At 25.7% G+C, this 27,445-nt stretch overlaps 2 protein-coding genes across 8 annotated transcripts; one reads left to right on the top strand and one right to left on the bottom strand.

Annotated features, from left to right (window-relative positions):
- The first annotated feature begins 482 nt into the window (after positions 1-482).
- Positions 483-27,285, top strand: LOC112601961 (probable cation-transporting ATPase 13A3). Of its 7 annotated transcripts, XM_025349859.1 has the most exons (18): positions 16,293-16,346; positions 18,596-18,739; positions 20,410-20,555; positions 20,645-20,748; positions 21,032-21,199; positions 21,279-21,349; positions 22,793-22,914; positions 22,981-23,137; positions 23,220-23,424; positions 23,549-23,765; positions 23,863-24,164; positions 24,225-24,425; positions 24,490-24,681; positions 24,755-25,019; positions 25,088-25,330; positions 25,389-25,534; positions 25,599-25,833; positions 25,919-27,285. In XM_025349859.1, exons 3-18 carry the CDS (start codon positions 20,528-20,530, stop codon positions 26,941-26,943), a joined length of 3,681 nt encoding a protein of 1,226 aa, XP_025205644.1. In that variant the 5' UTR covers positions 16,293-16,346; positions 18,596-18,739; positions 20,410-20,527; the 3' UTR covers positions 26,944-27,285. The 7 variants fall into 7 exon arrangements, with proteins under 7 accessions (XP_025205643.1, XP_025205640.1, XP_025205645.1 ...); XM_025349858.1 differs by lacking the exons at positions 16,293-16,346; positions 18,596-18,739 and adding an exon at positions 483-671; XM_025349855.1 differs by lacking the exons at positions 16,293-16,346; positions 18,596-18,739 and adding an exon at positions 11,144-11,296.
- Positions 2,784-14,383, bottom strand: LOC112601989. Its single transcript, XM_025349897.1, has 11 exons — positions 14,356-14,383; positions 12,221-12,457; positions 10,087-10,297; positions 9,837-9,989; positions 9,165-9,246; positions 8,912-9,062; positions 7,468-7,628; positions 6,495-6,716; positions 3,677-3,883; positions 3,438-3,569; positions 2,784-3,254 (listed from the first exon to the last, which is right to left on the bottom strand). Exons 1-11 carry the CDS (start codon positions 14,381-14,383, stop codon positions 3,024-3,026), a joined length of 1,815 nt encoding a protein of 604 aa, XP_025205682.1. The 3' UTR covers positions 2,784-3,023.
- Positions 27,286-27,445: the final 160 nt, after the last annotated feature.

Raw genomic sequence — 27,445 nt, 5'->3', positions numbered from 1 at the left:
AACTATACGTAAAACTAAATATGACTCTTTTACTAATAATCTATTTAAAAATTTCTCTTTAAATGGCTCATATACTCGTCAAACATTTGCGTTTAAAACAAAAATGACTGAAATCGGTTCGGTAGAATTTGCGATATAGCAGCCCATAAAAAATCATCTCGCGTTTTAATAATACATTGTTTAGAGACATAAAGATAGTACCTGATTTTTTGTTTATAGTCTAAATTACAATGCCCAATAAACAATTGGCAAAGTATACTTGGACCGGACAATGTACATACATCACATATTATCGGTTTCCTGTGCACAAATTATGGCGTGTGTGTGTATAGATAATTGTGTTTTTTTTTGCGTTTTTTTTATCTTGATAGTTTTAAACGAGCTAGAAAATTTTAGAAAAAAAATAACTTTTATTTCACACGGTTATTGTTGCTCAAATTAAGCGAGTACGGAGTAATCCTTGTGTGTCATACACTCGTGTACGGCCATACTCGTATATTCATGTTTTTATTATGCATACATGGCGTACCTATAAGTTATAGTGCGTTTTAAACTATTCGACCGAAAAGACGTATTATAATCAAATTGGATTTTAATAATTATTTGGGGCATGTTCTCATCCATCGCGAGTTAAGCACCTATTAAAGTTTTGTTTTTGACTGCGGTAGATGGTATGTTTGATTTATTTTTTAATTTATTATAATTATTTATATTAGTCGGTCAATTATGATGTAGTCAGTCGGTATTTCCTTACCTAATCGTATTGCTTCGAAGTATAATGCTTAGTGCTTACATATTCTAATATTCTATAGTTAAAATGTGTTTACAAATTATAACATTTGCGGTACGTGTATAAACGAAAATTGAGTTTTGAATTTAGAGGACTGCAATTTTTTTCTTAACAAATCCGTGGATTCTATGTCTCATAAAACTTATTTGTTTAAATTTTATTCTAAAAAAAATAAAATATATTTTCATTGAGTATTTTATTAAACGATTAATATTAATGAAATACTTGTTTAAAGTATGAAATATAATAACAATAGTCAATAAGTACCTACTAATATTATGTTCCATTTGTGTCCATGTTGTTGGTTTGATACAGAATACCTATACCTCAATATTATTATTGTTGCTATAACATATTTAAATTTTTAGAATCGCTGATAATTTATATTCGTTAAACAACTAACATTATACTTTATAACACTTGAAATTTGTACGAATACAAATGGTAATTAATGATTATGATTGTGATATTAATGCATTAAAAACTTTAAAATTTCAAAAATTTAGTATGAATTAATGTCCTGTAGGTATGATAAGAATTGAAATTTAAAAATCTATCAAGTGTAATATTAATTAGTTTAGTGTGGAATGTGTACAAGACGTATAAAATATTAAAAAACGAATACTAAATAAATTAAAATGTGTTTAAACAAATTTGTTTGGCGAAATATAATTAAAAATATCGATTAGTGCGAAAAATTGAAAATTGAAAATTTTAAAGTCGTATAGGCACCGAATGTTTGCAGAGACATTTTGGAGCAAAAAAAAAAAAAAAATATAAACACCTCGATAAACCAAACATCTGTAAGTTGAATTTGCATTAAGTTCCTGCAAAGTACTATTGTTTTGCGACTTCGCGTACCTATAGGTACCTGCAGGAATATTACCTACACGAGGTGTATTATTTATTTTATGCCGCCAAAAACATTGCATTCAACAACGGTCTAGCTGTGGCACTTGTAGATTTATTTTTTTAGCAAGATGCATAGAAGTGTTTCGTTTCGAGTGGCCTAATTGTTTACGTACTCGTTAATTGGACACAGTTTTGTTTCAAGTAATTTGCTCATCCATGTTCAGCGTATAATTTGCGAGGGTTAAACTTTAAACTATCTAAATGTTCGTGTACTGCACACTTTGTACGTACGTGACCGTGACGTTGGATTAAAGATTTGTTTGTAAGCCACGACCAGGAGACTCTACAAATAACATTGTTCATTTATAGACGTTACTGTGATTATATATCATGTTTTAAACTCTGTATAGAATATAGATATTAACTACATTCGTACTATCTTTATTAATTGTCATTGAAATGATCACCAAATACTTAATTTATTTATTAGTATAAAGTATTGTTTATTTTGTGTAAGTTGATTGATGGTTCAAAACATCGAGTTCGATAAACATTCTAATAAATAATAATCTATCACTAGTTTATCACGCACTCAATTTAAAACAAAATTAATACGTTTATAATTATTATTTATTGCATTACCTACTCAATATTGCTTATAATTTATAATATTTATATCGTTATGTTCTTTAAAATATATTATAAAATTAATACTTACCTATAATAGCAGTAATAATAGTAATATACTTATATACACAAAATTTCATAATTTAGTTATTATTAATTACAATTAAGTATTATTTGAGTTTATTACTTATTCTTGTATATTTTAATTTTGTACTGCACCGAATTTTAGTTCCTGATATTCTTAGTAACTATGCATAAGCTTGCAATTCGCCAAGGGTTGAGGAAAACTTTAAAAAAATTGAGAAAATCTTCGGTTTTTGATCAAATGTATAGATTTTGGAGATTATTTTTATTTTGAATTTTATTTTTTTGTAAGTGTTATTAATACAAAATTTAAAAATGTATTTTATTCTTATATTTTAATAACTCTACAAGTTAATACTACTCACAATTCTATTTTTATTACCAAAACCTCGGTTACAAGGCTATGTAGAAAACCGCTGTGTATTTGGGTTATATAATTACAAAATGTTTTATAAACCTTTTTTATTATTGTTAAAACATGTTAATATTATTTTAAGATTAAGTTGGGTATTACCTAAGACTTGCCTTATTAAAATTCAAGGTAATATTAAATTTTCGAAATCTCTTATATTATAATTTACGACTAGGTATGTAGAATGTGGACGTTGCGACGTATAGATAATTATTCATCATTGCCTACCTCTAATTATTTTTGCTTTTAAATGATATATTATTTGTTTTTCGTTTTTTTCCCTTTATGTATTAACGGTTTCTTGATACTCTTCTTTCTAGGTCCCGACAAATTTTTATATGGACCTAAGCGACGCCTGACCATAGTACCTCTCCACCACGCTTGAATTTTCGTAGCCATTTTTTCCATGTGATCGATACGTTTTTTCTCTTCTTCTGCTCTTTGCTTATTTTCAGTATGTTCCTCGATAATAGTTTGTCTTTCGATAAACTAAAATTTTACATTATAATCGTATAGAAATAGGTATGAGACATTAAAAATAAATGATTAAAGTCTAATTTTACGCTAATGCCGCTATGGTCTACGCCCTACGGTATACCGCATTTATTACTTATATATCTATACTGAATACGTATTAACACAAGAAAAAAAAATTAATAAAAATATTCTTACTATTTTTTTTAAACTTTCTATTTCTTTGGTTTTTTCCTCCAGTGTTATAATAAGGTTTTCTAGTTTTTCGTCAATTTTGTTAGTGTCAGTTTTATATTTACATTCCCAATACTCGATTTGTTTTTCTAATTCCTATGAAAACAAAACAATCGTTGATGGATTTAAATTTTTTCTGAAATACATATTATAGAGTACTTTTAAGTACCTAAATTATACATGTATGACGTAGGTTGACTCACTTTTATACTATAATCTAAATATTGTTCGTTCTCTATATCAATGAGTTGATCTGTTTTCATTTTGGCCTGTAACTCTACAATATACTTTTGTAATTTTAGTTCTTCGGACCTAAATTTAAATTTGAAATTTTCTACTCTAGCTTTTTCCCATTTTTCTACATAGTTTTTTTCCATTTCTCTTCGTATCGCTGTATGTTCTCCACTAGCCTATTATAGATACATATGGAATATGGATATAATTTGAATAAGATAACAATTTTATAACTACGTAATCCTAGTTAGCTTATTTTTGCCTTTTCAGGCTTTCAAGACCCGAAGTATAAGACTTGGTTACCAGTGCACTTAGTTATGAATATTGTACTTGTATTTATTATTATTAATTTTTTGAAAAAATAAAATTATGATGAAAGTTTAAAGTTATAAAACTGTAAAAATTGAAAAATGTGAATGAAATTCATAATTAATTAAAGAAAAACACAGATATTAACATAAAAAAATTGATTGTTTTCGATATTGAACAAATCATTAAAATTTAAAATGTATAGATTAAAAACTACATTTTTCTTTTCATTTTGCATTAAAAAATAAAAAAAATAATTACCTAACCTTGGTGATATATTTCTACAATCATACACTAAGAACTCACATTTCATGAATAGGTGAACGGCTACTTTATTTCACGATATGTTAGAAATCGGATGCTAGTACTTATAAATAAATCGTTTTACAATCAGTAATTACTTTGTCGTCAAACATAATAAGAAACAATACAATAACGTTTATGGTCACTTGAAAGTTAGAAGTGTTAATTGTTAAATTACAACAAGATACAGATTAGGTACTGATTTTTGATGAATTGAACATTGGATAGAATTATTTAATAATCTAAGTTACAAATGTTTCATTTGAATCACTAAATTTATTAAAATACCTATTATAATAATATTTATTATTTTAAAATAGTTTATATTTGAACAGGAAAAAGAAGAAATTGACATTTTGATTTTTTTCTTTAGTTATTTTTGACTTTTTATACAACATAGTTCATCTAATAAGATAATTTAAGTTTAAATATCAGTATTAAAATTAAAACGATTGTTATTAAAATTATTTTGTATACATTAATACAGAAACATGCTAAGATTGATAAGTTGAGTCCCGAAAAAAAAGATAGTAGATAAATTATGTTCTAGGAAAAAACAAATTACATATCTAATTTTTTAATATTTTATTATCTTTATTATAAGTCTAATCAGTAAAAACTAATTTTTACTATTATTATAGTTATATCTAAATGAAATTCATGTGATTAGTTTTCTACATTTGATAATATGATTTAGGTATAAATATAATTTAATAATAGTAGTATACCTATATAATAATGTTGGAACCTATTTACCTACTACTTTTTTTCCACGGGACTCAATTTGTTACTTTCAAAATGTACCTACACAAATTACCGTGGATGCAATTAACTATAGCCCCATACATGCGTGATGTTTTGTCTCCGTCTAACACTTAACATATCAGCAACATTTTTGTTTAAAGTTATTCATTTGTCGAAATTCCTTTCATGGTAGGATTTATAATTAATATTTTTTTTTCTTTCTCTTTGCCATCACATTAATTGATTCTTCTTTAAAATTTTAAATAATAATAAAAAGAATATTAATCTATTTTATCCTGTAATTTTCAGTATTAGAGTAGATTAACCTAATATAATAATATTATTGATGTAAAGGTAAGAATATTATTCAGAGTCTAACTTAGGCTTAATATTTAGATTTTTGAATTAAATTTTGAGTATTTAATATTTTATAAGAATATACTATTTAAAGTTCTCATATTACCTCGATTAAAATTTAAAACATACATATTTATAAAAATCACTATGTACGTACATAATATTTTTTCCTTTAAATATGCTAATAGTAAAATTCAAGTTATTGTTGAAAAAAGGTGGGAAAGTAGGTACCATTCTGCTGTACAATAGGTGTCGAGTGAGTCACTGTAATGGATGTGGTAAATTTGACTTCAATGATATAATTCTAATGTGATTTCTAAAATCAAATGATTCTAAGTGGAGACGGTCTATCAGTAATATAAATTAGTAATTATATCAAGTTTATTTCATTTTATGTTATTTATTGTTAGTATTAGATAAAGTAATTTATTTTACTCATAGTAATACAGTACAGATCAAACAATTTGCAATTTTTTGTGATTTTAACGAATTGTATTAAATATTGAACTTAAAATGCTAATTGAAAATAAATTATGTCTATGTAGAAACACATAACATTAAATGTTAACATAATAAAATGAATAAATTTATCGTTCCATTTAGATATAGAACTACAGAATTAATTGGATTAATCAAATGTTCTAATTATTTATTTTAATGATTTTATTGTTGTGTAAATGTATATTGTATAGTATAATGTAAAATTTTAAATTATAGATTTCTATAATTTTATCTTGTATGTAAAAAAATGTATGATAAATTTATATTTGATATCGCAATGAAACGATATGATATTTATATATTATTTGAAAAGGTATAATAAATACTAAAAAAAATCATTATGCATTACTAGTAAATAATAACATTTATTATAGAATAGATTATTCTACAATCAATGATAATAGATAGTATGTTAGCTTATAATTGTTTATTTGTGTGGAAGTAAATAATTCATATAAAAACGGTTTTTGACTTAAGTAATGAGTCCTATAGATATTCAAATTAAATATTAAATTACGTATATTTTAATGCAGGTATTAATTTTACAATTTTGGTTCGGTTCAACAAACTTACCGTACACTTCTCGATAACCGCTTCAATTTCTTCTTTTTTTTGTTTAAACTTTTGTATTTTTTTTTCCAACGATACGTATTCTTCTATAAAATGTTCGTCATTATTTGGTTCTTGTTTGTCTTTTTGTAAATGAAATTGTAGTTTTTTCTTTTGTTCGTTTTCATCGACTATAGCGTACAAGGTTTTTAACGTTCCGAAATTATGCAAGTCATAAATTGATATTTGGAAAATGTCTTTAATATATTCGCTGATGCTACTACTGCCGTAAAGTGAATCTAGTATAGATATCTCGAGTAAAGTTTTTTCAAAAACTTCCGATAGCAGCTCGTTTTCTTGGATAGTCGAAGCAGAGTTTAATTTTCCTGGATTTTCATTTAGCTCCATTTTGTTTTGCTTATATCAAACACAATTAGGTACTATTTATTGATTTCATTCAATTATACTTGGCATTTATGTATATTTTAATTAAATATTGAAAAAACACAATAACATATGATACGTATAATATTATCAATAAAAGTAATGTTTTATCGTTAGAGTATATAATATGTATATAATACAGTATCATTAAACTATAAAAATTAAAAAACAAACACGTATTTTCCGTCTTAGCAACAAACGTGGTTTTATTGTTAAAATATATAATACCTAACATGTAATATAGGAGCTGCCAGTAGGTATGAGGTATAATCAATATCTTGTTGTTCGTAATTCGTTGTACTGAGCATATAGTTTGTGGTATAGTGATACTGTTATTATATGATAATTTGTAGGTATACCTAGTAAAAATATATATATATATATATATATATATATATTATCAATATATATACTACTGGATATGACCATAAATTAAATATACAGATAAAAATAAAACAAAATATTAAATTGTATATTTAATCTATGATATGGTTAACCGCTTATTCATTTTTCATTTATCACTTTAACAGCGACGCCATAGCATAATATTAAACATAATTTGTGTTATTTTGACGATGTCTTTGAAAACGAGAGCACCGAAGATCGGACCGATCCAAAAAACGACGAAATGGTCTCTATTTATTTGTCCGGGACAACCGTACGCCAAGGACGTCGCGTAAGTTGGATTCATCAGCACGCCGGTGTATCGAAATGCTATTTTAATCATTAAACGTCAATGTATTATGATATATACGTTAATAAACTTCATAATAATATGTAATATTTGCATATGATAGCTTGCACCTTATCTGACTTTAATAATTATTTATCTGCATTTTAAGTATGAATGTATAATTATATAGGTATCTGGTGTGTTGGTGTGAACAAACTTTTAGGTAAATGGGTGAAGATTGAAGTTCAAAAAAATAACCATGATACATATTTTATTGAAATATTATATAATAAAATCTTAGCAAAGTAGATTAACGAAGATTTATGTGACATAGTTAGAAACTTAAATGTAAAATATGGGTGTAGGATATAGGTACTAGTTCAGTGGCGTGCCGAAGGGATAATCAAGAATTTTTTTAGAGTTCAATGAGTGAGTGGATGATACTCTACAGTGTATGATAATGTAATATATTTATACCATTTATTACCATAGGTAATTAAAAATATGACGACATTTATTAAGTTTTATTAGATTTTTGGTGGATGGGTTGTAGTGTAATATTAGACTGTATCTATCTCCTGGCAAATTTAAAGTTCGCTATGCTACTGAGTGCTATATTAATTTGTATAAAATAAAATATTTTTATTGTTAACCAAGAAAGAATAAACATATTTTATCAAATTTATTATAGTAATATAGTGTAAATTTTATAATTTATTAATATGTTACTATAATTTTTATAGATAAAAGAATTGTAGGAGACAAGTTTTTTAGATTAAGGAGAATATTATACTAATACCTTGTTTGAATAATAGATTTTTGTGTAGATATTAATAAATGCATTTGTTTTCGTAGAAATCAGTTTTTAAAATTGTACTAAATAAAATATTAACGAAAACGCAGTATCTTTATAATAGATTATAGTAATATAGGTAGTCCAAAGGTGAACACATTTAGTAGATATTATGCCATTTAAAGAAGTTAGAAAGTAAATTATAACATTAGATAAAATAGGTGTGATAGGCCTAATAGGTACGATAATGAATGTTAATTGTTGAGTGTCTTATATTACTGTTTTCAGCGATTTACAACGAATGTTAAATATTATATTAACTAATAATCGAAATCGATTTCGTCAAAACGTGGATGGTGGGTATGTTTTACCTTTTTACTCATATTAATATAACACCTCGTTTTTAGTTGATGGATTAGGTTGAATTCTTATTATTTTTAACGATTTCCCGTTTCAGTTTTTATCTGTAGTACATTACGCATGAAGATAACAACACTAACAATATAATAATAAGCCCTGGAGTGCATTTACCGGTCATATTTATGTACATCAGTATGGACGAAATAAATAGATTTTTGGACATCCGTAAGTACTTGCATACCTTCTGCAAACCCAATTGCATGGCTAAGTATGCGAAAGTGATGATGGCTTCTCCGATTGCCGCGTTCAATGGGTCCGTAAGCTTATGATGGAATACACGACAAAAACAAGACGTAGTGTTATTTTCGTTGGACTATACACATGTATAATAATATTATATACGGAATTTGTGCGAATTATTCACTTTCAAATTCCTGGAGCACCTGATCTTGAAGAACGTTTCCTTCGTGTTCAGTACGTTTACGGACCACAGCGCCAAAGTGCACCTAAAATGTGATACCAGAACAGTTTCATCATGTACAATTTTTTTTTACGATTTTATATTATAATATGGCTGAGTACCAGGTGCGTTTTTCAAATCTCCTAGGGGTTGATATATAGAGAAGCTATACTGTAGCGAGTATCATATTAGACGATAAATATATTAAAGATATTATGGCTTGATATCACTTATATCACTGACCTGGAGCCTGGAGGTGTATAATGAATCTAATGTATATATTATATATATAACATGTATGAACTAGAAACATACTTAACGTATGTGTAGTGTTATAAACGTGTAGTTCGTATCGTATAATAAATTATAATTTGTTATGAATGAGCATAGGTAAATAAGTTGTATTAAAAAAATTATACTATTAATAATTTTTTAAGCTCCTTAAAAAATATTTAGCAATAATACGACAACAAAATAATATTTGAAAATACATCTTTCTTCTGCAGACCAGCTAAATGCCAGATAAATAAAAACAATCATAGCTATGAGGTGTTATGTAGTTAAAAACTTAAATAGTTCTACTATGGAGATAGTTATAACACTAATAACTAATTAGTCAGATTAATAACACGTTACCTGTTGCTAATGTAACTTGATGCGATTAATGCCACTAAACTTCTTAAGACGTTTACACTTTGATACAGGTCTTGTATAATAATATGTTGCAACGTTTTCTTGCAATTGTTGGTAATAATATAACCATTCGGAGGACTCGTCGTATTTTCTCGTCTGTACAGTATCAGTTATTGAATGAATTGATATTTTTTTCGAATAACATTTATACATATCAATAATTAATAAACATATATTTATTTATACAATGTACCTACGATGAAGTTTGAGTTGAATAATATAGTTGCGCAATTTAGTTACGACAGACAATGCCAATGGACTGGTGTGATAGACTACGAATACTAAATTTGTACGAAACACGTAATATGAACACGAATTTGTCGTTAATTTTACCAGATAATTACAAATCAGTTTTAACAATATCACCACGACCATCTTTCCCGATAATTTATACAACTTCAGCACTGGAAAATATTGATTTTTTAGTAAGACTATTTTAAGAAGTTATAGTAATCTATGTATAAGTGTAATTTAGAATATTAAAGTTTATTAAAGCAATTTTATAATATTAAAAAAAAAAAAACTGTTTAAAATATACCATTTGACGAGGGCTTTTTCTTTAAAATTGATAAAATATTAATAATATTATACTATATAGTCGTAAACGTAGTAGTAATAAGAATAAGATACTTATTAGTGAAATCCAAAATCGAACCTAACTTAACTCAAACACACATACTTGCATAATTATTTGGGCACAGAGTCAGCTGAAAGTTGAAATTAGTAATTTTAGTCATAAATTGTTTAGCATTATATGGGACTTTAAAATAATACAATATTATAATAGCCATATATTAAAAGGTTCGAAAACATCAATGACCGGGTATGGACTATTGAAATAAGAAATACAAATGTTTTTTAATTAAAATTGAAATAACGAGAATAATACTAACTATTATCATTTAATTAAATTCACATTGGATAAAAAATATTTTTTTTACAAAGGATGATTGTTTCACCTGTTTTCAGTATTCAAATGAATACCCATGTTTTTAAAGAAAATACTTAATCGATACGTTCGGTGAATTAACTATATTATTATGAACAAGTGCATTAATTCTAAAACCACACTTATTTTTGATTTATAGGTGGTTTTTTAATGATATATTGTAATTGATGTACGTATCGACGTATCGGAGGTTAATTTGATAAGATAGGTGTAGTAATTCCCAATTACATTGGGAAGTGGACGGGGTATAGTATTTAAGCGTACTAAAATTATTATGCCTACTACTTAATTATTCAGAAAGTATTGAGACCCAAGACCGTCAAGTTATATGAAGGTTTTTTAAAAACACTTAAGAAACATAATTTTTGAGATCGTTTCTATTTTGTGCGGAATTAGTACAGTGTATACAAATGTGATAAAAATAGAAGACTGTAAGGATATACCACGAAATATGGTAATTATACTTAAACATTTAAATTATATTTAAACAGTTTTAATTTAAATTTAACGATAATGAGTTTACAGTATACTATTTCTTCTTTTTTTGTGGTATTCATCCATATATTTTTAGATTATCAAATGTCTTTTCATCTATAAAAAATGTATATATTAAGGTTATTTTGTAGCGTGTTTCTGTGCCCGCTGCCCATATAATGTTAGTTTGAAAAGTACTGGAATTTAATTTGTAATAACTACAAAAATTATGTTGCATATTATTAAAAATTATCTCCTTCAAAATACTCTCCTTGAGCGACGAAATGCAATGTTCTCAGAAATCTATTTTTCAATTATTTCCAAAGTTAAAGCTCTAAGTTTTGATGTAGTTTTTTAATATTTATTTTTAATTCCTCTAATTGTTGTCTTTGAAGCGTAGATTTAAGTTTCAGAAAAAAAAAATCATATGAGGTTAAATCAGGAGAAATAGAGGGGTGCGGGATTGCAAAAATTTGTTTGTCAGACCGATAGCACTATGTGTGATAGCATATTATGCTGCAGAAACTAGTTATTTGTTTGTTGTTTTACTAGACTTTTGGGCGAATTTTCTCGCGTATAAGTCTTTGTAGAATATTTAGTTGAATAGTTGATTGATTGGTATCTGTTTTTCATTTAAGAATATATCATAGTATTTAAATTAGTTATACTGATGTTTGTCCCAGTACTTTTTTTAACAGTTTTATGTACAAGCTGCCGAAAAGATATTTCATGTTTCTACGTTAGATATTAAACGTACTTACTTTAAGTAAAATTAAATGCATATTTTACTCGCCACGGATAAAGATATACATGTCTTAACCATAATTAATTAATTATAAGTTATGAGTGTTATGACTGTTCATTGTTATTTTACAAGTTTGTTATTATTATCTTTTTTTCATACTTATCCCGATGTTTATTGTGTAACAATACTGTTCGGTGATTTCAACGATTTCCATGGACAATGATGTCAGATAATATTTTGCATCGTCTGAATGGCTTACGAATGTCAACCTTTCTTGATACGTCTTTAACGATAGTTTAATAACGAGCGATACGATAAAAACAGTCGACATATAAATAATACAGCTAATTATTACATTAGCTACCAATGCAGTGTCGCCACTCAGATTAGATTCCACTGAAAATGATTAAAATACTTGAGTTGTGAAATCTGAATAGTACTCCGATTATAATAAATGTATTATCAAATGGGTACACGAGAAAATACATATACATTATAGTAATATATATATAATTAAATGGTAAACGTACTTTCAACGAACACAAAGTAGTAATAATTTCATAGAAATATATAAAAGGATTTAACTATAATTGAAGATAAAAAATGTTATTAAAAATTTCCAAACAAACGGAATACCAATAATTAATCAATGATAATCATCCGGTAAAAATTATTCGACTGCATTTTACGGGAAGACTGCAGCAGTACCACGACGTTATGCATTACAATCACTTAGGTTTAAAGTGAAATGTTAGTAAAATATTACAATTTTGTAAACGCAATGCACGTGAGTGAATTTAATTATCTATTCGCGATACAATTGACAAGCAGCTGATTCAACTCTCAAGTTACCTACCTTACCAGCACATTATACGTCATATTATCTTCAGTTTGTACGAGTAGTAGGAGATTTTGTGTAACTGGTTTTTTTTTCGTTCTTTGCTTGTATTAGAAACTCTTATACTATAGTCTATAATAATACTTTAATAACAAGCGGACCACAGTCACTATCGTTGATCGACAAACACGCAAATTGAACGCATATTTATACGTTATCGATCTGGCAATGACGACTAAATAATACCGGCATCACATTATTGTAGGTACGTGATTTTAACTTTTATTAAGTAATAGTAATTCGAAAATATTTCGCTCTAAATAGATTTGGACGTTAAAATTTTAAAAATCAAAAGATCTATACGTTCATAGATTAGTTATCGTTATGTCGTTACATGTAAGGCTTGATTGTGATTAAGATCATTGAGTGACTTATACAGTTTTACACTTAAGAAATGTTGAGCATATGTCGTGATACTTCTTTATGATAATGTATATTATTGATCATAAATACTAGAACTAAAAATTAAAAAGTATTTATATTCAATGGTAGGTATATTGGTGTTATGCATATAAATAATTCAATACCTATTTCAAAATATTATAAAATTAGGTAATTATATAAACACAATAATTAACATTATTATTTATCATACATATTTTATACTTACACTTGTAGTATTACTAATTCTAAATTTAACTTAGAACTCACCTTATGCGATGATTGTGTAATTCTTATGGTAGACACAGAGAACTGCTCTTATAGAGTACCGTTTTGAGCAGGTCTACTCAAAAACGACACCAGTCTCCACGCGCACTTATTATGCACCTTTTGATACAAAAAATGGTCTCCTGCATCCGGATAGATCGTCCAAATACTAGAGCTGCTTTTACTATCACTACTATTCAATACTACTACTACTACTACTACTACTACTACTACTACTACTACTACTACTACTACTACTACTACTAATACTTATACTACTACTATACTAACTAGATCAAAATAAAAATAACAATAACAATAATCATTAATACATCTTTTACTACAATTACTGAATTAGAATATTTTTTTAAATATTTTCTTAATAAAAGTTCTGATAGAGTTAAAATATTTACCTTAACTTTAAGAATACCCAAAATATTAAAGCAAATACTTTTTAAGGGCTGTAGGAGGTAGGGGCCAAATACCTGTGTTCTCAACCTATAATTTAAGTTTTGATGCGGGTACAATTGTAGGAGTGCTTGTCATATTTGATAAAAACGTTTAAATAGTACTTACTTTTAAAACCTGTTCAGTCTAATAAATGTTGATTGGAGCGAGTAAAAATAATTGTTTGTTTTTATCACAATTTGTTATTGACAACCGTGAGACATCATGGATTATAAACATAATTTAAATATATTTTCACCAATTGTTTAATTGCAATTTAGATGCAGAATTTAGTATTTACCATCTTGTTTTATAAGGGTCATGACCATGGTTAATTGATGATAATTAATAACTGGCAGTTTAATTTTTGCCTAAATGACATGAGTAATGAAATGCACTACTTGATGAAAAACTACACACCAAGTAAATTTGTATTAATTATTAATGTTGCTAAAAATAAATTTGTTACCGCAAATGTAGATGTGAAAAATATTGAGGACACATAATTTTTTTTATTTTTACTCAAATACTAACGGCAGACATAGTAAATAACTGGCTTATAATTTGCATGTACTAATTTGCTGAATGGTAAAAAACAATTATTCAGCTGCTATGACTATAATATGATACATGGTTATTATTTTGGCTCAAATAAAAAACTTATCGTAATAATAATAGTATTATATTCACAAATAAATTAATGATAATACGATATCAGTAACATAATTTACCTCAGTTCTAGATACCTACTATTTAATGTTATTTTTGTATTTTTTGTTCAAATTGTCAGTATTATGGCTAAATTATTGTTCAAGACCAGTTTTGTAGGTACCTACTTAGTAGAAAACAATAAATTATGAAGGTTGCACCCGCCTTTAATAATATATTTAAATATATATATATTTTTGAAGATAAGTGATAATTTTCTTATAATATTTTTAATTACCTAAAAAAAGCTTTAAAATTATAAAAAAGTTTTAATCTAACCTATCATTCTTAAACTTTTCGTCAGTTATTATTTTACAGATATTTTAAATGCTCAAAAATTGTATTTACCATTTGTGAGAACTGTGTTTACCTACCTATAAACAATGTATATTATGATATAAATGTAGTATAATACAATCTATAATATGATAACCCAGTGTGGATCTAGATGAAGTCTGAAAAATGGTTAAATTTTATTTAGTAATAAAAAAAGAAAAAAATATTACATATTATTAATATGATAGGCATGTACGAGTATTTATTTATATGAACAGGTTTAAGAATAGAGAACTATTGTCATTTACCCAAAGCTAACTAGATATTTACAATAACATTTAACAGTAAAAATAACAATAATAAACATTGAATTAATTTCCATGATCATTTCAAGTTATTATTTGTAATCCTTTTAAGTCACTACCTACGAACTTCTTGTACCTAATCTTTGTAAATACGCTTGAGATTACTTTTATATCGTATTGTTTTACGTGCGACATTTTACCTACTGATAATAATAATTTATTATTCAAATATGTGATGGATTTATTCAAGCCAGTTTGTAACTAGGTACATGAATCTTTTAATACACCTATAAGCGGCTTTCAACTAAATTAATAACACACGTGAATTTAAAAGTTTAATACATTTTTTTAATTTGATTAACATATCTGGTTTATCGGTGTATTAATTACAGATAAACCGTGTAATAATAATTTAAATATTCACTATTGCAGAAATAATTATTGTTAAAAAAATAGGTTTTATTGTGTTAAAATGACTCCAAACTATATACGAGTAAACAATTTTTTTAAAAAATCATAAAGCTAACTTTGAAAATTAATGCATCACTAAATAAATGGTACGTCCTACTTTTTATTGCTCAATATTTATGTATATTGAACTAATTTATTCATAAATTCATAATATTTAAAAAATAATAGGTACATATTTTATTTTGCTTAACACGGTGGTTATAATATTTTTATTAATCAAAAATATTTTGAAATAAAATTATTCTCTATAAGTTAAGTCAAAATAAACTTTTCAAGTTTGCCCTTGATTTGACTGACTTGATGAGAAAACAACCACTGAAGACTGTTAATAGCTTTAATTACTACTCATTGAGCATCTACGCATAAGCCTAGTATAGATGTACATTAGCATGCAAATTTTATTGAACAAAACACAAACCAAGATATCAAACTATTGACCCTCGTAACGTCGCGTTCAGTATCCGCCTAGTGTCGAATATAAAGTGAAGTATCCGAACATAAAGTTAGGATATTTTTTACTCCTACTTTAAGCGTGAGTAAACATTTTAAGTTTTTTGGCATATAATTATTTTTACTGCATTTACTAAAATTATATATTTATTTTTTTAAATTTGAAACAATTTATTTTTTAGTTATTTATAAAAAAATATAGATTACATCTACATGATAGTATAAAGTACAATATATTAAATATATTATTTCCTATACTACAAAATTTTACAATACATGCACATTTAAACAACATTATAAAGATAAAGTACCATTCTATATTAACCTGACATAGAATTTTACGTTGTATTAGTTTCTATTATATAAAATAATAATTATTGCTCCCGTACTTTAATTCTTTATAAATAACCTCTTATTTATTACATTTATTATTTAACATATATACTTACAAAGAGACATATTTATGTGTCTACAGTTTTTACAATTTATTATTATAATTATTTGTTTTAAAATTCTTTAACTCTTTTGAATGATACATACAATTTTTAATTACCTACATATTACAGAACAATTTTTTTTTTTTTGATTTAGGTATTTCAATGCCTACATAAAAATTAAATTTTGAATGAATAGTAATAATACACTTTAAATATAGGTATTTAAGTTTAAATGAAAGAGGAGTATGTACTGGATAAACATTTTGTTAGGTACTCTATTGTACCATTTTAGCTATTTTGCTCATCTAAATTAAATACTTTTAAATTAAAAAAATCAGTTATTCAAAAATCAATTTTTAGGTATCAAAATATTTCAAAAAATATTCTTTTAAAATATCAAATAATAAAAATTCTCCTCGTATAATTTAAAACTACCTAATTTATAATTTTTAGAGAAATTATATTATTTAACATCAGATTGATATCACTCTATTATTGTATTAAAAAAAAAAAAAAAAAATACTTATTGCTTTTTATGTTGAATTTTGATAAATTTAATTTAAGATTAACTACACGCTTTTGTTTTGTATTAGGTACTGAGGGAATAATTCAATTTATACAGATCATAAGATTATTATCATTAATCAACTAATTTTTAATTTGTTTACATGAATTATTGGAGAATGAGGATCTAAAACCATGATAACGTATAAAATATTTTATTGAATGTATTTAATTATAAATGCTTTTAAACTATTTAGGTATATTCTGTCATTAATTAAAAAAATATAGTACAATTTAAACAAATAATGTATTTTTATTTTATTTTCATAATCGAATTAAATGACTAAAAAAAAATTGACGTCTATTTAACTTAAAAATTTGTTATAGTTAAACAATTTTTAAGTTAAATAGACGTTATTTATTATAAATTATTTTAACGTAAATGAAAAACAAATTGTAGATTAAAATATAAAAATATAATAATATTGTGTATTAATAGGATAGTAGATACCCACTTTTAGTATGTGAAACATTGAATTTCGTACCATTTTGAGTGTGTTTATATACTATATTATATTGTGTTTGGATCATTTAAACTGTGTGATTAGTTTTAACGTATATTTACTTGGTTCAATGTAATAAATAACACGTGAACAGAATTAGAAGTTTTAAATAAATATGTAAAAGATAATGGAATTCATTCAATATTTGATTCAATGGCAAAATTATAAAATAACTTAAATTATTGTTGTTGTAAAATAATTTCATTAATTTGTATGAAAACTCGTTTATGTGCATGCATAATCAGTTATTGTTCATTAAAACTATTGATTACAGTTAGCAGATACTGCAGTTTATTTTTTGTATCTAATATATATAAATATATATGGATAACATTGAATTGAGTTCTAAATATTGAATTGAATCTCGGCAAATACTTTTGGGTTATCGGAGTTGAGTCCGACCAATATTGTTAGATTATTCAAGTAGTCACTTTCTTTAATTGTAATAATAAGTATAAAGAGTTAATTAATTAAGAAATATTAAAAATAATAATAAATAAAGGTACTTTTTTTTCCTAGAGAGTAATTTTTTATCGAAAGTTATAGAAAAATACTAAAAAACAATTGAAAATGTGTTATACCCATAAATATTTTAAAAAGAGTTAAAATTTGTTGAAAATTTTATCATAATATAGTTATTGAAAATAATAATTTGGAAATTTCAAGTACATACTTATCTTATTATTTTTGGAAATATTATAAAATATTAAAAAATTTTGAGGAGAAATAATTATTTTATGGGTGAATATCTAATACACTCCATTTTCACTCGTAATAATTTGATAATTAAGTAAGTATTAACTAATTGTGTGTCACCGGTTATATAGGTAGTTATGACATCTTATCTATACGGACTTAATTCAAAGATATTAAGATAATAAGCTGGACTCCATTCAAACACATAAAAGTAGCATGGAATCAATTTAATATCACCGATTTATATATGTATACAATATGCTTACAAATATCAAGTGAATTATTTAATTTATTATTCAAAACCATAAACCATCATATTATTCTAATATTTTTAATTTATATTATTAATATTTGTAATTTAATGTTTAATTAATAAAGTGAGTTCAGTGATACATAGTATTTTAAGTTAAATTTAAAAATTATTTTTAACACATAAGTAAAAGAGTTCTATAGCTATATTTATAAATATTGCCTAATACTTTCTAAAAAGAAGTTAATCAGGGGATTGAAGTTTTGAAGCTCTACGTCTTTGCAAATTCTTACAGAGCTCCAATAGTACGAAAGTAATAAATTACTGCATAAATACACATTTCTTCACGTATAGGTTGAAAGTATAAGTGAGTGTTTTTATTTTAACATAATATTTTGTGTAGCTTATATTTTATCAGTCTTAGACTTTTGGCTTATTTATTATTATTGATATAATTGATGTGTCAACAAGTGTATATATAATTTATTAATTGTGATTTCCTCACCGCTAACAAATAATGATCAAAAGAAATTAAAATGCATGAGAGAAAGACGTAGAAATATAAATAAACTGACGAGTGAGAAAATACATCGCATATACGAGTATAATTATTGTAATGCGTATTGTGTTCACTGTTCAGTAATTATTCTGCTATCCATCATTTATAGAGTCAATGTAATTGTAAGCACAGAATTTTTACAAAACATTGTGACAAGTACTATTGTTAGAATAAATACGTATTAAAAATAATAATTTTGAAATTTCATTAATCTTGTATAAGCATATTACGTATGATATAATATTAATTTAGCCACCGTATATACTTGCAAATACTTATAAACAATAAAGTCTATATTATAATTGTTGATTTTTTTTAACTCTTTTATCTAAAAGAATTTAAAATTGTATTAAGTGTTTTGTATAAAATATATATTATATTAACTGTATGAATTGCAAATATTAAGGTAGGTATTCATTAATTTATTTAAAGAGGAGAGGGTAGTATTTCGTACAACACTAGAGCTAAAATCATTATTTGTGTGGTCAGTATAGCATTATAAATTGTTATTATTAATTTAATTACGATATTGATTTACAAGTTACAGGCGTGGTTCAAATTCTCAAAGTTAAGAATTTGAATTTCTTCTTTTTAATAAAAGCTGTGAATTGTGACACAGAACTATTCAAATTATAATTACTTGAATAAATATTATTCCTAAATTTACAACAGCTATTGTTATATAACCTGCATTTTAAAGATATGTAACATTTAAATATGTTATGTCGATATTTCTAAATTAAGAAAGTAGTATTATCATTCATCGTTTATAAAATATTTATAATTCGTGTAATAATTGTATAAACTGTAAATAGGTGAAGTATTACAAAAATCTTCTCTACCCAGTAAATTGGTATATACACTTACCAAAATTATAATAACGTAAAATTACAAAATTATTTTAGACATTTTAAAGTATTAATGTATTATTTACAGTTATTTGATATAAAAATGTCTAACGTAGTAAATAGTCTTTTTACATAACTGTTAGTTTATTATGCACTTTCTATACTTAGGTATATTATGACTTATGAGTTTATGAAAGTTTTGTCTACTTATACATTAATTTAAATTATATGTTTTTACTGTTAATACTGTTGACATTCATATATTTACAAACAAATTTTAAATTATAGCGGTCTTACAAGTAGGCCAAATTCAGGCGGTTTCTGAACGGCTCGTGAATGCCTGTACGTTCGACGGTTAACAATCGCAGATTATTACAATCGTTAGGAATTTTAAAATTTCCTGACTATGGCATCAAATGAAAACTGCCCTACAGGTAAACAATTAAGAACTATATTTAATTATTAAAGGAGAAAATAGTGCAAAAAGTAAAAATTAATGAATTATTTTTTTAATGCGAAACAGATACAGGGGCAGTTTTTAAACATAATGGCTTCAATACAAATTCGAAGAAAGAACAAATTATTAGTGATTATTCTTTGCTCAACGAAGGGGAAGACGATGAAATGGTTAGTTAAAAATAAAAATTTGCGAACTATAATTTTTTACATTTTAGAATTATTTACTTTATATTTTTGAATAAATGAAAAAATTGTTAAAAATAATAATTTATTAAGTATTATAATTCATAAGCTAAATAGATATCCATTACTATGACCTATAATTAGTTTTAAAAGGTATATTATACAATTTTAGTATTTAAAATTCTAATATCAAAATGATATTAAAATATAAATAGCATTGTAACTAATTTCTAATATTATAGGTACATGCAATTTTTATAAATTCTAGGAGATTTATGGATACAAACGAAGTAAACCAATGGCTGTCATCATATGGATTCTTATATTTTTGACTTTGGGATTTTTACGTTTATTATTTCATTGGTGGCCTCATTGGGGTTTGTACGCTATGTACAAAAGATGTCCACTTAATAAAGCAGAACGTGTTCTTATAGTTGTGAGTTTTTATTAATACCAACTTATTGAAAAACATATATATGATTATATCTAACATAAATAATATTTTATTTTTATAGGAAAGCTATGAAGGGATGTATAAATCATATTTTGTAAGACCAGTAAAAAATGTGTCCATAAAAAAAGCTAAGTTAGTTTTTTCTAATTCAATTACTATGTATTAATATTAATTGTAGTTTTGAGTACTAGGCATAATTGTAATATTATATAATCAATAAAAACAATTTTAAGCAAAATACGTCTTTATATAAATTGTACCACAATACTATATGATAAACTTAACTTCATAAGACGTAAAAAACTTCGCGATAATGATATCAATTTTATAAATATGAATTTGAAAATAACAAATTAATGTATTGGCTAAAATATAATTTATTTAAAATAAAATATTCATGCTAGAAAAAAAAAACTACCCTAAAAAAATTTACAATACAACTGCAGTTGTCGACAAAATTTATTTTATGTTATTGTTATTATTTATAAAGAAACACCTAATTGAAGAAACTTGTAATTTTTACCAAATATTCATATTTTTATTTTATAGCACGAGCACATGATACAATTTTCAAAATATTTTAGATGTTGTATGTTATTTGTAGATTAAATTTGTTTTACTTTTTTTACTTTTGTTTATTGATTTATATATGATAACTATATTGTTTTTATTTTTGATTAAGGATGATTAAAATATTAATACAATTTAATATAAGATTCCTTATAAGTTATTTTTACTGAAATTTAAAATATCAAAAATGTATTCACAATTTTTTTTAATAATCGTCAAAAGTTTAAATTTAAACAACAATTTTAAAATATTATGAAAATTAGCAAATAAGTTTTTATTTAAAAAATCATAATATTTTTATTTTTAATAGTTAAAGATTAATAAGATAATACAAAGTTCTCATACGTTGTATTTACAGTAGTATAAAAATATCGTAAATGCATATGTAATTTTTTTTTTATTATTATTATAGACATTTGAAATTCAAAATATGACAAAATTGTATATTTAAATGGAAAATTATGGTCTTTATTCAAATTATCTTTTTCTATATCAAATTATTTAATTAAAAAAAAAAAAAAAAATGAATGGGAATAAATTGTAATGCTTTTTTTCATTAAAAGTTCATTAGGTTAGGTGACAAGCATACATTTAGTTACTCATTAAAAATGTTTTATTGATAAAAAAAACTCATAAACACATAATTTGGTCAATTAAACATTTTTTTCTTAAAGGTTTTATTTTATTTATGTTAGAATTTCAATATAATAAACTTAATTAGATTAAAACTAAAGAAATATGTTATATTTTTCCCAAAATTGTCACAATAATTGTTCGTGTTGGAGTTTCATTTAACTACTAGTGGAAGTTGCATTCTAATACATAGATATTTTATAAAGGATTTATGTTACTTTATTTATTCATACGTAATTTGCTTAAACCTTGAAACATATTATAATTCTACCTAATCTATATAATTAATACCTACTTACTAGTTACCACCTAATAATTGATATAATTTTTTTATAAATAATTAATAAACCATTAGTGTATTTTAAATTTTAGCAAAGAAGAACTTTTGATGGGCAATAATATCAGCAAATTGGATTCTATTGCAGTTGGAGAAAATCCCGAAACATTAGAAATAAAATCCATTAGAATACATTTAAATGATGGATCATGTCAAGGCTTGTTTCATTTAGATATTTAAAATAAATTAAGTAGTATATTGATAGTTATTTTTATTGTATTAGATATAAGTCAAATTAGAACAGTAGAAATAAAAAAGATTTGCTACGTTTGGTGTGATATTCAAGGAAAATTTCAAAAACTTGTTGGTTTAGATCGAGGATTAACAACGGCACAACTGCATACATATAAAGGTTATTCTATACAAGAACAATTAATTAGGTATTAAAATTGTTTAAAGGCGTTTAATATAATATAAATACATTAAATTTAAGTATATTATGTTAATTTTATTGAATTACAGAAAATGCATTTATGGAGAAAATAAAATCAATGTCCCTGTTCAAAATATATTCTCATTGATATGGCTAGAAGTTCTTAATCCTTTATACATTTTTCAAGCATTTTCTCTTGTAGTATGGTTTTCAGAAGGTTATGTATATTATTTAGGAGCTATAGTTATCATGTCAGTTTTTGGAATAACATCGTCGGTTATACAAACTCGTGCGGTAATTAATTAATAATATAATTTATTATCTATAGAAAATCGTTTCGACGGATAACATTTTTTAGAAATATATATTTATAATTTCCGGAATCAAATAAATATGATTATTATCTTTTTTATTTCAGAACCAAAGGACTTTATTAGAAACTGTAAATACACAAGATAAAGTGACAGTATGCCGCGATATGGGTGGAACTAATGGTGAAGCTATTTATGAAGAAATTTCCACAATAGATTTGGTACCAGGTGACATAATCGTTATACCTAGAATAGGATTTGAAGTGCCATGTGATATAGCTTTACTTTGTGGAACATGTGTTGTTAATGAAAGTATGCTTACAGGTAATCATGAATTATAATGGTTGGTAATACAAAAAAACTTAAGGTTGAAATTAATAAGAATTTAATACATTTAAAATTGTTGTTTTTTTATTTTTAGGCGAAAGTGTACCAGTACTCAAGACTGCATTACCTAATATAAATCTTTTATACAATGAACGTGAGGATGCAAATCATACTTTATTTTCTGGAACAAAAGTTCTTCAAGCACGATATTTTTCTGATAAAAAGGTTCATGGAGTAGTCTTAAGAACGGGTTACTTGACCGCTAAAGGATCATTGGTAAGATCAATTCTATATCCTCCGCCGGCCGATTTTAGGTTTGATAAGGACACGTATCGTTTTATTTGGATTTTGGCCGCTGTTGCGACTTCTGGTTCAATTTATACTGCCGTGTCAAAAGTAAGTATAAGATAATATAATGTTTAAGTCTCAAGTTTTTTATAATATTGTTTTGTATAGGCATCTAGAGGGTTGACCGTGTTTGACATCCTAGTTAAGTCTTTGGATTTGTTTACAATAGTTATTCCACCAGCACTTCCAGCTGCAATGACAGTTGGAAGGCTATATGCATTACGAAGACTTCAAAATCATCAACTTTCTTGTATGAACACAAGAGTTATAAATGTTTGTGGATCAATAGATTGTATATGCTTTGATAAAGTAAGATTTCTTACCATAAAAACAAAATTAACACATTTAAATTACATTTTTCGTGTAAATGCAGACAGGAACTTTAACAGAAGATGGTTTAGACATGTGGGGGGTAGTACCAGTCGAAAATAATCATGACCTAGGTTCGCCTATTAGAGATGTAACAACATTGTCTAACAATCATTCATTAAAATTAGGTATGGTAACTTGCCATTCGTTGACACTACTTAATTCAACTGTTTCAGGAGACCCACTTGATATAAAAGTAAATAGTTGATAGTTATTAATTTTTGCTTTAAATTATAATATGTATTAAATAAAAAACGAATATTATTTAGATGTTTGAATCAACGGCTTGGTGTCTTGAAGAATTAGAAGTTTCAGATGCTTCGAAGTTCGATGTACTAGTACCCTCAATTGTGAGAAATCCGACCAATACAAATGATAATAAGCAAATAGAAATCGGTCTTATACATCAATTTCATTTCTCGTCATCACTGCAAAGAATGAGTATGATTACAAAAACTATTGGTGACCCACGTTTTATTGTTTACACAAAAGGATCGCCAGAAATGATTCAGTCATTATGTATTCCTAGTACTGGTAAAAAAAATATACTTAATATTTTTTGAAAGAAAATACATTAACTATGACTTTTTCAATTGTTGTAGTACCTAGCACGACTAATACTGTATTACGAGAATATACTGAAGAAGGATATAGAGTTATTGCTCTTGCTTATAAAGTACTTCAAAATTGTAACTTTATACAAATTCCAAAATTAAGAAGAGAAGAAGTTGAGTGTGATCTAACTTTTGCTGGTTTAGTTATTTTAGAAAATCGTCTAAAAGATCAAACTACTCCTGTAATTGAAGAACTTCAAGGGGCTAATATGAAAATCATCATGGTTACAGGTATAGTATAAGATTAAGAAAAATTATTTAAAAAAATTATTCGATATAACTTTTTTAGGTGATAACATCTTAACGGCTGTTAGTGTAGCTAAAGAATGTGGAATAGTTTTACCATCAAAGACAGTAGTTGACGTAACAGCTGATGAAAGTCAAGGATGTAGTCCAAAAATATATTACACAGCTAGTGGTATTACATCACCAATGGTACGTATTAAATTAATATTTAAATTTTTAATATTGTCTTATAATATTATTTATATTTGTACAGAGAGCTACATGGATGTTAGAAAACTATCATTCTAATAAAAATGATTTAGAACTAGAAGCTCACGTCAATGGAGATTACAGTTTTGCGATGACTGGTCGAACGTGGGCTATCATAAGAGATAAATTTCCTGTTCTTCTCCCTAGGATACTAGTAAAGGGAGCAATATTTGCTAGAATGACGTCTGAACAAAAGCAACAGTTAATACAAGAACTGCAATATATTGGTTATCATGTCGGTGAGATATAACATGCTATTTCTTGTACTTTCGAATAGATAATTTTGTATCATAAACATAATATTACGTACAATTTAATTTTTAGCTATGTGTGGAGATGGCGCGAACGATTGCGGAGCATTACGAGCAGCTCATGTTGGAGTTTCATTATCAGAAGCAGAATCGTCAGTAGCTTCACCATTTACATCACACATTGCAAATATTTCTTGTATGCCTCGTATCATTCGAGAAGGACGAGCTGCTCTTGTAACATCATTTGGAATTTTTAAGTTTATGGTTCTCTATAGCTTATTAGAATTTACTTCAACGTTTATTTTATACAACATAGACAGTAACTTGACGGATTTTGAGTATTTGTTTATCGATATCGGTTTAGTAGTAAATTTTATGTTCTTTTTCGGTAGAAATGAAGCCTTTCAAGGATCGTTATTTAAAAAGCCTCCGTTAACGAGACTATTATCATTTATCCCTTTATTTTCGATGATCGCTAACCTACTTGTAATGGTATCAACACAAGTGTTATCTTTTTACTTAGTACATAATTTTTCTTGGTTTAAACCATTCAACTATACTCAGCCAAAAGAGTATAAATGCTATGAAAATTATGCAGTGTATTCTGTTTCTCAGTTTCAATACATTATATTGGCTCTAATATTTTCATATGGCAAACCCTATCGTGGACCAATTTACAAAAACACAGTTTTTTTCTCTAGTTTAGTAACTATGACGGCTATTTGTTCATATGTAACATTGTACCCAGCAGATTGGATTAAAGAATTATTACAATTACAATTTCCTCCGTTGATGGAATTTCCAATAATTGTGGTCACATTAGCTGTAGTTGATTGTATTTTATGTCTGTGTATTGAGTATTTTATTGTTGACTATTTATTAACAAAAAAATTAAAATTGGGATCGCATGAATCTAATAATGAACACATATATCATTCAGTGAAGCTTGAATTAGATTCTTCTCCTGGATGGCCACCTATTTGTAAACATCAACCAATGATTACATCGTCTTCTTTAGAATGTATGCGTAAGACTGAAATTGACACAGAACAGTTTGAACGTCAAGAACGTGTTAAAACAATGAGCACTAATTTCTAAATTGTAATGGCATAATCAATTTTTAATTCAGGATTGATAAGTCAAAGAAAATTAAATGCTTCAATGTATACATTTTACATATTGGTTGTAAAAATAAATAACCATTTTCAAGGTTTACAAATGTGCACTATATAATTTAGTCCAATTTTCCAGTTACCACTATTGAATAATTTCCTCATAGATATTTTTAAGAAAATAATTGTAACAACTCTTTTATTTTGAACTATTATTCTACAAATACTGTTAATTAATACTACATGATGTTAAATATATGATTTATTTATATTGCTATTGTTGCTAATAATATTATTATGCATAGATGGTCCATCTTGAACAGCTTCAAAATGTTTTATAAATGTATAAAAGTGTAACACTATTAAATTATAAAATATTTATTTTTGATGTTTATTTTTTTACATGCATAAACTCATACTTCTGTAGTTGTCAAAAATATGGTAATTTTTATTGGTATTTAAAACTCATTAGATAGGTAAATCTTTAG

This window comes from Melanaphis sacchari, unplaced genomic scaffold, assembly GCF_002803265.2.
Source record: "Melanaphis sacchari strain LSU unplaced genomic scaffold, SCAv2.0 Contig80_pilon_pilon, whole genome shotgun sequence".
Classification (NCBI taxonomy): Eukaryota; Metazoa; Arthropoda; class Insecta; order Hemiptera; family Aphididae; genus Melanaphis; species Melanaphis sacchari.
This window is presented reverse-complemented; position numbering and strand designations above follow the sequence as displayed.

What these genes read in the sequence shown, in the direction of transcription:
- LOC112601989 (XM_025349897.1), bottom strand. Translation starts at nt 14,383, where the DNA reads ATGGTCATGACCCTTATAAAACAAGATG. An exon ending in TCAAAATAACACAAATTATG is followed by an intron (nt 6,717 to 7,467) that starts TTTAATATTATG and finishes GACATTTTCCAA; the next exon opens with ATATCAATTTATGACTTGCA. An exon ending in CGGTTATCGAGAAGTGTACG is followed by an intron (nt 3,884 to 6,494) that starts GTAAGTTTGTTG and finishes TATCTATAATAG; the next exon opens with GCTAGTGGAGAACATACAGC.
- LOC112601961 (XM_025349858.1), top strand. Translation starts at nt 20,528, where the DNA reads ATGGCATCAAATGAAAACTGCCCTACAG. An exon ending in TTTATACTGCCGTGTCAAAA is followed by an intron (nt 24,165 to 24,224) that starts GTAAGTATAAGA and finishes TGTTTTGTATAG; the next exon opens with GCATCTAGAGGGTTGACCGT. An exon ending in ATTATGTATTCCTAGTACTG is followed by an intron (nt 25,020 to 25,087) that starts GTAAAAAAAATA and finishes CAATTGTTGTAG; the next exon opens with TACCTAGCACGACTAATACT.